General features: G+C 41.7%; 1 protein-coding gene across 2 annotated transcripts in view; it reads left to right on the top strand.

Moving 5' to 3' along the window:
• UBE2W (ubiquitin conjugating enzyme E2 W) overlaps positions 1-14,426 on the top strand; it is a 69,606-nt gene that overhangs the window by 33,278 nt on the left and 21,902 nt on the right. For both annotated transcript variants that reach the window (XM_089661029.1, XM_089661028.1), the window contains exon 3: positions 7,433-7,535. In XM_089661029.1, the coding sequence (XP_089517155.1) occupies positions 7,433-7,535 (103 nt within the window). The remainder of the gene's footprint in view (positions 1-7,432; positions 7,536-14,426) is intronic.

The raw sequence follows: 14,426 nt of genomic DNA on the forward strand, positions 1-14,426 counted from the left end.
GCCTTTACACTGGTACTCCGTACAGGACAAGACATGGTAAGTTAGTAATGGGGGAAATGTCATCTGCAGGAATACTACAGACAATACTGGTGATTAGTCCTTTGTCCTCTGCTTAGTTTTTTTAATGGGCACAACTTCCAGAGTTTAGTTCAATTTAAGGCTCCATGCACTCTGGGCATTTAGCCCCGGGCATGGGGCTCCAGCGTTACTGTGAGCATTATTCTTGTGTTTAGGACATTTGTCCTTTAGTGCATAATGCCCTAAACATTCACCTCTCTAGGTGTACAGTCCAGCCCCAGCAGCTATCAGCCTCTCCTAGAGTATGATGGGCTGCGGTAGTGTGGCTGAACGGGACACCTGTCCTCTCCACCTGCAGTTAAACACCAGACCTCCATAAAACGGGGCTAAACACCGTGGGGTTGATTTACTAAAACTGGAGGGTGTAAAATTTGGTGCAGCTCTGCATAGAAACCAATTGGCTTCCAGATTTTTTTTTCTTTCTTCAAAGCTTAATTGAACTTATACAGCTGCACCAGATTTTACACTCTCCAGTTTTAGTAAATGAACCCCATAATGTGCATAGCACCTTACCTTGATGGGAATTTCCTGCTTATAGGTTTTTCTAATATCTCACATTTTGTTCACTTCTCATCTTTTATACCCTCTAATAGTTTATTAACCCAGTATAATCCAATAAGTCAGTCTTAACTCGCTGATATGAGCTAGGAGGATGCAGCATGAGGTAATTTTTGAACTCTAATGGAAAGTCAGTTGCTTCAAGTGTAAATGTGTCAGATGGCAGACCCCTTTGCTCTAAATTGCTGGTTGCCTAAACAAACATAAGAAAGGAGTATCATGTTCACAATTAAACTGTTTCTGTCCATGGAAACAATAAAGAGCGAGCATTGTAACAATGATGTTAGGGTTCCTCGGTAGCGCCTAATTAGATGTCACAGACACTATAAAACATCTTACATTTACCCAGTGACACTATGCTTTTACAAAATAATTATAGCTGACATTTCTAGAAGCTGGAATTTTCAGTCAGGGTTTGTTCTAATATCCAACGCTTTGTTCATTTTTCATTCACAGCAATGATGTACATAATGTTCTGTTCGTTTTTTGGTTGTCCAAATAATGATCAAATCAATGTTAAATATATCACTGCACAGAGAGCATGGGCAAACAACATATTATCCATCATGATTCATTACGGGGAAGTTACTGCCATAGTTATTGATTCTTCATTTAAAAAAAAGTAGTATATAGAAATAAAAGCAAAGATGATACATTACGTACGTTCGTCCTCAAAACTGAGTATCCTTTAGCTGGGCCCTGGGTAGAAAGAGGGCAGACAGAGAGAAGCGAGCATGACCAAATTTGTGTTTAAAAGCCTTCTCAGGCACCACACATACACACACACACCCCGCCTGGTGTAGTCCTCCGTCCAGTGAGTGAAAGTCCTTAACTCAGAATGGGCTGTCCTTCCTACTCATTAGGAAGTATAGTATTGCCCCAGCCATCCTTCCGGACATATGTTGTTGTCTCCACCAGGGGGCACTGCTATATTGCCAAAAATGCTACGACCCAGGTCATTATTCCAGTCCACATCCCGTGTCTTCCTTCTAGCTAAAAGCCATGTAATCTGTCCTTTTAATCTTCGTGTCACCAGAGAATCTGTGCTGAGGCTCTCTTATCTCCATGACCCACCATTAGGGGGTCTGTGTGAACTCTCAGGGCAAGGATTTTGACATGCAACCTTTTGACATGTGTAACCATGCCCTGTTGTAAATACTTGCTTTATTGGCCCTCCAAGGTGACATTCAACAGGCCAAAAGGTTCTTAGTAACCAGGTAGTAAGAATGCATAAATGTCTGATATAGAAACATGTTGCCTTCCAACAGGGGTCCTGTTAAATTTCAAATCCAGGCATTGTGTAGATACCCAATTTAACATTTTCAAGTTTGTTTTCATGGCAGCCAAATAGGGCTTAGGCACGGCCTGGTAGTCCTGCACGGGTGAAGAATAAGATGTCATGGTATCTCTTGAATAAAAAGATGTCTGTGATTCTGTATTGAAAATAATTGACCATTCACTGTTGACTATTCTTGCCTTTGGGCTTGGTTACTCAGCGAGTTATTCACCCCCCCCCCCCCCCCATACAGGTTTCTTTTAACCTCTCCCCAGAAGTTAAACCCTTAAAGCTAGACCTAACTTGATTCTCACATTAAACATTAACTTAAACTTACATTACACCATTACCTTTAAAAACGTATCTGTGTTTCAGTGGACACATACAGCTTTCATGCAAGCACACACGGGTTTCTCCTTCACTGCTAGCTAGGTAAAGAAGACACCCACAAATAGAATAAGGGGGGGCAGGATATAGACTTGTTAGAATGGCATTAGGTGGCATACATACAAAGTGTCTGGATGTGGGTAGTGTAATGTAATGGCGTTTGTTAAAGTGAAGCTGCCAGCCAGTTTGGTTTTGGACGTAGTGTGGAAAGGTTAAAGCTAAACTGTTATTGTTACTGTTTTTTCGTTGTTGAGGATAATTTTTTTAACTACTTGCCCTGCTAACAAGCCAGAGGAAGTAAGAACATGATGTTCGAATAGGGTTACAGGAAGCATTTGAAAGCTATATTGATAGCTGAGCCAGATAGAGTTAGAACCTGTGTTAGGTGTTTTGTTTTTTTTTTTTGTTTTGTTTTTGGGTGCTGTGGTGTGAACTGACACCTTAAGAAATAAGACATTGTGCCTTGTCTTTACATTGGGGCTGTGCTGGACATAGATGCCAGCAAAGCTCCAACGCATCTGGTGTGAACAAGCCCTTAAAGTGGATTTCCAGGCTAAACCTAACTGGTCATAAAATGCTCCCTCCCCCCTCAAAACACCTTTGCTGACTAACCTGTGTTAGAAAGATATATATACTATTTCAGTCTGCTCTGGTCTGGTCACATAATATCCTGTGGCAGCCAGCGGCAGCTGAAGGAGAGAGGAGAGGACACTCAACTGCTAGTAAAGCCTGGAGTGGTGATGTCACCCATAGGCTCATATGGCCCATCTGTTGTCGGTGCTCCCTCCTCTCCCCTGCAACCCATGGCATGAGAATTCCCAGTTTGCATATCTATTCAAAGCTTGCAGCTTGTATATTTCTTAATACAGGCTTCCTTTAATACTTAGAAGAAAAGTTTGAAGCAGGGCTGACAGGCAGGTAATTTTCCAATTGTCTGGAGGTTTGACTGTGCCCAACAGAAAACCTACCAATGTCACGTGGCATATATTTGTATTTATGGGGTGTGTAACAATTGTAGGCAGTCCCTGGAAGAAGTGAGTTGACCGCACTCACGCTGCATTGCTGTAATGTACGTAGCACACATCAGTTCCTGTACATCACATTCATGTTGAAGAACTGAGAACACACATCCATCCCAGTTACTCAGTTTTCTTGAACACATGATATGTTTGTCATGCCTGTTGAGAGGTTATGTGTGCTCCAGTTACTTTGAGCTTTGTACTCAGAGGACCAGGACCCAGAACAAAGTATGCAGCAATTCCTGTGACTGGAGATAATTGGAGCGATTTTCAGAAATTATTTGTGGAAAACCCTTAAGAGCATGCATGCTGTCATCACTGGTGTACGAGGACCCACACCAGTATTCTTAAAAGAAACCTAAGCACTGCAAGTGCTAAGCCCTCCTGAAAATGCTATTTGCATGGCCTCAATGCTGACCATCTTCCTAACATTCTTACTGTATAGTCATTGACCTGGAGCAAGTTTTTAACTTGATCTCCATATTTGTTTCAGGTCTTTTACTAGTAAATTAAGGAAGCCAGGAGATTAAATGGCAGGCAGACAGACAACTAGCACTCTCTGGTGGAAGTGAATCTTGTGAATTTTGGTTTTACAAATAACACAACAAACACTATACAAGAAAACAACATCGTTTCATTGCACAAAGGACCCTATTTATAATGGAGGGCAGATACTGCTATCCACTCTACAGTGAACATCGCAAAGTTTATGCCACACCGCATTCTGCATTTTTCTTGTCAATCATAAAATGCAGAATGCAGTTTGGAGTCTGTGGTATCTGTTGAAGTGTGTGTGTATGTATATATGTGTGTGTATATGTATGTATATATATATTTATATGTGTGTGTATATAATATATATGTGTGTATATATATTATTATTATTATACAGGATTTATATAGCGCCAACAGTTTGCTCAGCGCTTTACAATATAACGGGAGACAATACAGCAACAATACAGTTCAATACAAGAGGGAAAGGAGGGCCCTGCTCCTTGGAGCATACAATCTAGGAGGGAGGGGCTAGTGGTACAAAAGGTAGTAACTGTGGGGGATGGACTGGTTGGAAGAGTAGAAGATTCCATTATTAGCTGAGGGCAGGATAGGCTTCCCTGAAGAGAGAGGTTTTCAGAGATCGCCTAAAAGTGAGCAGAGTAGGCAATAGTCTGATAAATTGGGGTAGAGAGTTCCAGAGGATGGGGGAAGCTCTGGAGAAGTCCTGGAGACAAGCATGGGAGGAGGAGACAAGGGAGCTAGAGAGCAGGAGGTCTTGCGAGGAGCAGAGAGTACGGTTTGGGTGATATTTAGTGACAAGATCGTTGATGTAATTTGGGGCAGAGTTATAAATGGCTTTATAAGTTATTGTTAATTGTTTGAATTTTATCCGTTGGGCAATGGGAAACCAGTGGAGGGATTGGCAGAGAGGGGTGGCAGATACAGAACGGTTAGTAAGGTTGATGAGTCTGGCAGAAGCATTCATGATAGACTGAAGAGGCGATAGCCTGCCATGAGGTAGGCCAATGAGGAGGGAGTTACAATAGTCAAGGCGAGATATAACAAGGGAGTGAATAAGTTGCTTAGTGGTTTCCAAGGTTAGGAAAGGTCGCATCTTGGAGATGTTGCGGAGGTGAAGTCTACAAGATTTGGACAGTGATTGTATTTGGGGTTGAAAGGACAGATGGGAGTCTAGGATTACACCTAGTACCCTGGCATGAGGGGAGGGACTGATGATTGTGTTATTGATCTTGATGGAGAAGTCAGGGGAGGGGGCACGGGCTGGATATATATATCTGTGTGTGTGTGTATGTATATATACATACACACACACACACACACACAGTACTGTGCCAAAGTTTTAGGCAGGTGTGGAAAAAATGCTGTAAAGAGTACTTTCAAAAATAGAAGTGTTAATAGTTTATCAATTAACAAAATGAACAGAAGAGAAAGCCAAATCAATATTTGGTGTGAACACCCTTTGCCTTCAAACCAGCATCAATTCTTCTAGGTACACTTCCACACAGTTTTTGAAGGAACTTGGCAGGTAGGTTGTTCCAGACATTTGGAGAACTAACCACAGATCTGTGGATATAGGCTACCTCAAATCCTTCTGTCCCTTCATGTAATCCCATACAAACTCGATAATGTTGAGATCACGGCTCTGTGGGGGCCAAACCATCACTTCCAGGACTCTTTCTTCTTCTTTACACTGCAGATAGTTCTTAATGACATTGGTTGTATGTTTGGGGTCGTTGGCCTGCTGAAGAATACATTTGGGGCCAATTGCACGCCGCCTCCAAGATGGTATGGCATGATGGATAAGAATCTGCCTGTATTTCTCAGCATTGAGGACACCATTGTTCCTGACCAAATCTCCAACTCCATTTGCAGAAATGCAGCTCCAAACTGCAAGGAACCTCCATCATGCTTCATTGTTGCCTGCAGACACTTATTAATGTACCACTCTCCAGTTCTTCGGTTAACAAACTGCCTCTTGGTACAGCCAGATATTTCAAATTTGGACTAACAGTCCAGGACATCTGCTGCCATTTTTCTGCATCCCCAGTTCCTATGTTTGTGTGCATAGCTGAGTTACTGAGCCTTGTTTTCTTGTCGAGTATATGGCTTTTTGGTCGCAGTTCTTCCACGAAGACTGTCTGCTCAGACTTCTTCGGACAGTAGATTGGTGTACCTGGTTTCCCCCAGTTCTGTGCTGATGGCACTACTGGACATCTTCTGATGTCAAAGGGTAGTAAGCATGATGTCTTTCATCTGCTGCATTAAGTTTCCTTAACTGACCGCTGCATCTGCTGTCCTAAATGCTGCCCTTTTGTGCTTTCTAAATAGAGCCTGAACAGTATTAACTACCCTGTGTCTTGTTGCTGTGCTCAGGCTTGCCATGGTGTGTGACCTGTGACATGTCTTCCACAACCTCACCTTAGTAGCAGAGTTTGGCTGTTTTAAGCATCCTACACAGCTGAATAAAAATAAAAAACAAACCATTTCTCCCAAATATTATCTTGGCTGATACAAAAATTCAAATTAAATTGCCAAACATATAGACGAAGAATAGCTTTTGGTCTGTACCTTTAACATGGGGAGGGTAGTCTGTTGAACTGAACAGATGGCACAATAGAAAATGCAAAGGATTAGAACCTCTGTTCATTTTTTTTTTTACTGCTTTTTGTGCCCCTTTGGCAATGTCCATTGGAATATGTGAGGAATGACCATAGGAAATGGGAGCGAATCTCTCCAAAGCAGATGCAGAAAGAAATACAAACCTCACTCCAAAAGTGAGATTGGACTTTTAAGCCAAAGTAGATGTATCGATAATTATATTTATGGGTGATAGTGTGTATCTAGAGCCACTTTTGGAGGGTGTGGTGCAGTAGCATATGAGTGCTGATTAGTGACATGGTATCATTGATTTCTCTACGCTCCGTAAATGACAGAATTTTGGTGTTCCTTAGGCCATGTTATATTAATCAGGCCGCAGGTCAGGAGGTGATATGGCTTTGTTGCAGGTTGCTTCAGGATTGGATGTGAAAGGAAGTTTGTGTTGTGGTCATGTAAAGTTAGGAGGTCTGTGGACTGAATTACATACAAGTTTCCTTCACCATGAACTCCACTGGAGATTATTTCAGTAATGACAGTGTTTCAACCTACGTATGAAATTGATGATCATTAGCACCTGCTTGGTATATTTGTTTACTCACTCATCTGCCTCTAATCCTTAAAATCCGTGACTTTGTGTAAGTGTACAAAGTGTGCTAGTTTAAAAATTGATGCTGGTTTGAAGCCAACGTGTAGACACACCAAATACTTTGATTTAGATGTTTCTTCTGTTCCCTCACTATGCATTTTGTAAATTGATAAAAATAAACAAAATATATATTTTTAACACATTCTTGGTTTACAGCATTTCTTTGCACCTACCTAAATTTTTGAGCACAAATTATAAACAATTGTTCTTATGGTAAGTAGTCCTGAGATCCAGTAAAGTACACTCTCTTAAGGTAAGACTGATAGTTACAATCTGGAAGAATAATGTCATCAGTCTGCTGCAGGCTGGACAGAACATTTCTTCAGTCTCACTCGTCTCCCTTTATTTTGACAGGTGGATCGTAGATATGGAAGGGGCACCGGGAACATTATATGAAGGAGAGAAGTTTCAACTTTTATTTAAGTTCAGCAGTCGATATCCCTTTGATTCCCCTCAGGTAATGTTAAAAATAAAAAACAAACCATTTCTCCCAAATATTATCTTGGCTGATACAAAAATTCAAATTAAATTGCCAAACATATAGACGAAGAATAGCTTTTGGTCTGTACCTTTAACATGGGGAGGGTAGTCTGTTGAACTGAACAGATGGCACAATAGAAAATGCAAAGGATTAGAACCTCTGTTCATTTTTTTTTTTTTACTTCTTTTTGTGCCCCTTTGGCAATGTCCATTGGAATATGTGAGGAATGACCATAGGAAATGGGAGCGAATCTCTCCAAAGCAGATGCAGAAAGAAATACAAACCTCACTCCAAAAGTGAGATTGGACTTTTAAGCCAAAGTAGATGTATCGATAATTATATTTATGGGTGATAGTGTGTATCTAGAGCCACTTTTGGAGGGTGTGGTGCAGTAGCATATGAGTGCTGATTAGTGACATGGGATCATTGATTTCTCTACGCTCTGTAAATGACATAATTTTGGTGTTCCTTAGGCCATGTTATATTAATCAGGCCGCAGGTCAGGAGGTGATATGGCTTTGTTGCAGGTTGCTTCAGGATTGGATGTGAAAGGAAGTTTGTGTTGTGGTCATGTAAAGTTAGGAGGTCTGTGGACTGAATTACATACAAGTTTCCTTCACCATGAACTCCACTGGTGAGATTTCTATTCCTGATTTCCAGGTCAGACTATATGATGTGACCATTTCAAAGGGGTCCCATTCTCCCATTAAACATGCTTGTTTTGCATTAGGGAAGAATGCATGAGGAGGATTGTAATACAATGAAAGAGTTTGGCAGTGTGTTTAAAGCAAACCTGCTAAATTAAAAATAAAAAAATCATCTTGCCAAAGAAGAAAATACCTACCTGTTCTGCCCCTTTGGCCTATGCATCCTCCAGCGTGATTAGTTTTACCCACCAGTCCCTGGGACTCATTAGTGGCTGGCAGAGAAAGCAGACATATGTAACAACTGGTGACCGGGTTGCTTTAAAGTTGGCTACTATTTTCCCACGGGGTCACATGAGAAACTGGGACTGTTTTGGAGAGCGGAACTTAATTCTGCTCAATATTAATTTTGGACCAGGGAAGGTTCATCAGTACATAAACATATAGAAAGCAAATAGCTGGCACTAGGAATACTAGGTACAACTCATGAAATAGGTCTCTTTCAGATGGGAATTCAGGGGCCGAGCTGGTCTTTTTCTGCTACTCGCCCTAATTGCGGAATTTTAACTTGGGCTGCAGAGTTTGACAAGTGGCACTGCTTGTCAAACTGGCTTATTGAGTTCAGTAGGGCCACGCCGCAATTGCGTGCAATGCATGTGACTGTAGCCCCATAGTCCACCAATATATAGTAAATCAGGCAGTGAGGAAGCGATAGAACACTTCCTGTCAAATTCTCTCTGAAAACCACTTTGACTGTAGAGTGAGAACATGCAATCAGGTACAGTGGGGATTTCTACAGCTCTTGACCTGGACTGAAGAACAGGTGCACAGCTCCTGGGGTTTGCAGCATGCAGTCACTAAACAAGGAAGAACTTGGCAAGGTAGCAGAGTGGTGGGACATCTCCTAGGCAATTCCCTCGCAGCAGAAGCACCAGTCTCCCCACTCTAATGTCTACCGTAACTCCCCAGGCTCTCACCTTCCAGTTCTTGCAGCTTTGCACAAGTACATCTGTGAGCATGCTTCTCTAAGTCTCTCAGCTTCCACATTGAGAAAGTCATTGAGGGCTGAATGTGGCCCTGGGTCACAATTTGCCCAGGCCTGCTTTAAAGGATAATTGTATTTCTTTTTCTTCCATTGAGGGACCCAGGAAGTCACATTCTGTTGGGTTATACTGCCTCCTTATAGAAGGATTAAACACTGGCAAGCAAAAAATGAAAAAATTCTTGGCCAGACTAGGATAATCGCTCCTAGTTCCAGCAGGCCACAGATTTTTGCTAGTGTTCTAAGATGAATGGAAAATTTTACTTCAGCTCTGCTAGGAAAAGTCTAACCCTTTTTTAATTGCTTTGTTTTCTCCTTTATTGATTCTTCTATTCTTTTTTTACAGCACTGCTTGAGCTGGTCCCTAAGATATGGACAGCAGGGGTGCATCTGAGTGCAGTGGTTATTAAAAAAACATTTTTTTAGGAAGACAATTATCAACTTACACGATACTGATGACGATAGCTGGCATGTAAGTCTAAGCACACACATGTCAGCCTCTGGGGGAGAGTCTTCTCACATCAGGTCCCTAATGATGGCAACTATCCAGATTTGGCCTTTTCTCAGCCTAGCTTTGCAGTGATATACTCGGACCCCACTAAACATGCCTGGCTAGCCCGGAAGTCATCCTAGGACACTGTGTTCCAAGGTATGCGATTTGCTGCCCCATGCTGGTAATAAGTCAGCTGCGGAGTGTTTCCAGGTTCAGAACCATTGGCGGCATTGCCTCCCAAGACTCATTTTATGAATAGGCTGATTGAGCTGAGCGTTATTTCATCATTTGCTCTGCTGGGTGTCTTTTGAAATTCCTGCTTTCCACTGCTCTTACCACAGAAGAGGTAAAGCTGAGGGGCTGAGTGCTGACATGCATGCTCTGTGTCATTTAGTGGCAAAAAAGCATTGCCCCACTGCTGCAAACAGCCTTGTGGAAACCCAATATTTGGTCTGTTCCTACTGCCAGTCTTCAGTGACATTGCTCACCTCCAGCTATATGACCCTCACCTGCTACCAGATGTATGGGTTTTGTGAGTAATTGAGGCATTTCCTTGTATCTTGAGCTTAGTTACATCAGTGCCATGTTAAAAGGGATGGTCCTGTTGTAACAGGTTACCCCTGGTCACACTCTCCTTACAGTTCTGGGGACATTTACGCTGTTTCCTCTGAATGCACTGATGCCTGCTGTATGGAATCATGTTTCCCTATGGCTATAGAAGCTCAGCTCCAGCAGAATGTTTCAGCATACATGGTTGAGTCCATCCATTTACCACTATGATTAAAATAATCAGCTATTATTTTTTCATGTAAAATCTTTATCCCCAAAAGGAAAAAAATGTTTGCTGGAACTGATTATAATGTGTTAGTTGGAGTTTGGCTTCAATTTGTTCTTAGTATTCAACTCTGCTAATACATTTAACAGTCCCCACCTGACTAACAATGCTGCTGTCTGCTGTGTCCTGGCTCATTCCTCCAAAGTGGTTTCTCACTGATACAGGTGTGTTACTGGCCAAACCACCAGGTGAAATCAGAGGGAAGGAAGCCAAAGAAATGCAGCCACCACATTTAATGATTGGTAAGCTGCACTACATTACATTTTTGGTTTTCAGTTTAATACTGCTTTAAGGAATCAGTGGCAACCTTTCATCCAGATTTAGGTCATCTTTGTCTATTTTGAATCTTTAGTTCCCTTTCATTATGATCATGCTGACTCTGAGGTATTGAACTTGGCTTTCTAAGAGGGTGTAGGAGTCACTGATTACATCTTAGATTTTTCTCTATATCAGTCATCCTTAGACTTGTTTTTGAGCAGTCTTTGCACTAGTGACTTAGATGCCTAACCTGGCAACTCTACCAGTTATACACCCCCTTCTTTCTAGACCTAGGGGTTTGGTGGGCTGGGGCTTAGAGCATTTTCTAGCCTCTGGTCTTATTTTACCAGGACATATTTTTCAGTTCCTCAGTCCTGGGAGAGGTGTTCTTCTCTGTGTTGCTTTTTTTCTTTTGGGAAACTGTTCTGTCTCTTGGTTGGTTCAGGAAGACTGGTTTCCTGTAATGGTCTCTAAATAAAGGGTTTTCCACAAACTGTGTCTCCTCACTAGCGTGAGTACTCTGGTCTCTGGCATGCCTAGTTGCTCGGTTTTTACCACCTGGTCTTGTCCTTTCCTTACCAGGTAGTGGTATTGTTCTAATTCTGTGTCAGCTTCAGGCATTAGTGTTTAGACAGCCCTTTAGGCGCACACAGTCCCAAGTTGTTGTTCATATTGGACCTGTTAGCAGTTCTTTGCTGTTGCCCACCCCTCAGTTTGATTTTGTGACCATCAATAGATGAGAAAGAAGTTGTTCTTTTTGTGACATAAAATATTTTTCTTGAAGTCTATTGTAGGGAAACAGATCTCACTCTTCTGTGTTTGATTATGCTCTTGGTACTGTTTGCTACAAAGCTGAAGGTTGCTGGTAGTAGAAGGGGTTTTCCTTGGCTGCCCTAAAATGTTTTTAATTGCTAGTGTCCAGTACTCCTGTGGGCAGCAGTAAGCTTGACAATATATGACGACTTGTGTCCTTTAATGGGCTCAAATAATACAATTTTACTGTGAGTACAAAAAAATATTAAGATTTACTTTTGGCCAGTCCTGAAGTTTTCTGCACATGCACGGAAAAAATTCCTTTCATTCTGACTCTGATAGACAGCATCTCCATAGGACAGAATTGGATTTGTCTATACATGCACAGAAGACTTTGGCACTGGCCAGGAGAGTTTCCATTGATCACTTCTTGGGGGCTGCACAGCATGGATCTCTTTGAAATGTAGGCAGGTGAATGTAAAACCTTGGGGGTGGGAGAGAGGAAAACGTTGAAAAGATTAACTTTATAAACTTAAGGTTAAGCTGGCCATACACTAGTAGAATTTTATACAAACATTCGTATGAAAGTTCTTGTCAGGACAATCCTTCTTGCCATTGAGTCAAATGATTTCATTTGAAAGCCCTTAAAGCGGTAGTAAACTGCAACCTTTAAAAAAAAAAATGCAAGATAATGTGCTAGTATGAATCGCATACTAGCACATTATGTGAAACGTACCTTAAATTGAAGTCCTCCAGTGGCACGCTGTCCCCGCTGACAGGGCTTCCATCTTCACCGGACAAGGCTCCGGGGATAGCAGCAGCTGCTGTATACAGTGGATATAAAAAGTCTACACACACCTGTTAAAATGTCAGGTTTCTGTGATGTAAACAAATTAGACAAAGCTAAATCATTCCAGAACTCTTTCCACCTTTAATGTGACATAAACTGTACAACGCAATTGAAAAACAAACTGAAATCTTTTAGGGGGGGAAGTAAACATAACAAAACTAAAATAATGTGGTTGCATAAGTGTGCACACCCTCTTATAACTGGGGACGTAGCTATGTTCAGAATTAAGCAATCACATTCAAAATCATGTTAAATAGGAGTCAGCACACACCTGCCATCATTTAAAGTGCCTCTGATTACCCCAGATAAAGTTCAGCTGTTCTAGTATATCTTTCCTGACATTTTCTTAGTCGCATCCTACAGCAAAAGCCATGGTCCGCAGACCGCTTCCAAAGCATCAGAGTGATCTCATTGTTAAGACATCAGTCAGGAGAAGGGTACAAAAGAATTTCCAAGGTATTAGATATATCATGGAACACAGTGAAATATGGCACAACAGTGACATTACCAAGAACTGGACGTCCCTCCAAAATTGATGAAAAGATGAGAAGAAAACTGGTCAGTTGCCAAGAGGCCTACAGCAACATTAAAGGAGGTGCAGGAATATCTGGCAAGTTCTGTCTGTGTGGTACATGTGACAATAATCTCCCGTATTCTTCATTTGTCTGGGCTATGGGGAAGAGTGGCAAGACAGAAACCTTTTCTTACGACGAAAAACATCCAAGCCTGGCTAAATTTTGCAAAAACACATCTGAAGTCTCCCAAAAGCATGTGGGAAAATGTATTATGGTCTGATGAAACCAAGGTTGAACTTTCTGACTATAATTCCAAAAGATATGTTTGGTGCAAAAACAACACTGCACATGACCAAAAGAACACCATACCCACAGTGAAGCATGGTGGCAGCATCATGCTTTGGGGCTGTTTTTCTTCAGCTGGAACTGGGGCCTTAGTCAAGGTAGAGGGAAATATGAACAGTTCCAAATACCAGTCAATATTGGCACAAAACATTTAGGCTTCTGCTAGAAAGCTGAACATGAAGAAGAACTTCATCTTTCAGCATGACAACGACCCAAAATATACATCCAAATCAACAAAGGAATAGCTTCACCAGAAGAAGATGAAAGTTTTGGAATGACCCAGCCAGAGCCTAGACCTGAATCCAATCGAAAATCTGTAGGGTGATCTGAAGAGGGCTGTGCGCAGGAGATGCCCTCGCAATCTGACAGATTTGGAGTGTTTTTGCAAGGATGAGTGGGCAAATATTGCATCATACATACTAGGGGAAGTACAACTGGGGGAATCAAAGGTGGAGAAGGATATTGGAGTTCTGGTAGATCACAAGCTTAATAATGGCATGCAATGCCAAGCTGCGGTTTCTAAAGCGAGCAAAATCCTCTCTTGTATTAAGAGGTATAGACTCCAGAGAGAGATATCATATTACCCCTGTACAAATCATTAGTAAGACCCCATCTGGAATATGCAGTTCAGTTTTGGGCACCAATTCACAAAAAGAACATTGGGGAACTGGAGAAAGTACATAGAAGGGCAACCAAACTGATAAGAGGCATGGAGGAGCTCAGCTATGAGGAAATATTACAGGAACTGAATTTATTCTCTCTTGAGAAGAGGAGATTAAGGGGGGATATGATCAACATGTATAAATACATTAGTGGTTCATATAGTCAACTCAGTGTAGAGCTATTCACCCTGAGGTCATCACAGAGGACAAGGGGGCACTCTTTACGTCTGGAGGAAAAGAAATTTAATCTCCAAACACGGAAAGGTTTCTTCAGTGAGAGCTGTGAAAATGTGGAATAGACTCCCTCAAGAGTTGGTTCTGGCCAGCTCAGTGGATTGCTTTAAAATAAAAGGCCTGGATTGTTTCTTAGATACACCGAATATAACTGGATACTAACATTTATAGGTAAAGTTGATCCAGGTAATATCTGATTGCCTCTCGGGGGATGAGAAAGGAATTTGTTTCCCAGC

Source organism: Staurois parvus, unplaced genomic scaffold (assembly GCF_062004578.1).
Source record: "Staurois parvus isolate SC_StPar_1 unplaced genomic scaffold, SC_StPar_1.0 ptg001302l, whole genome shotgun sequence".
Taxonomy (NCBI): Eukaryota; Metazoa; Chordata; class Amphibia; order Anura; family Ranidae; genus Staurois; species Staurois parvus.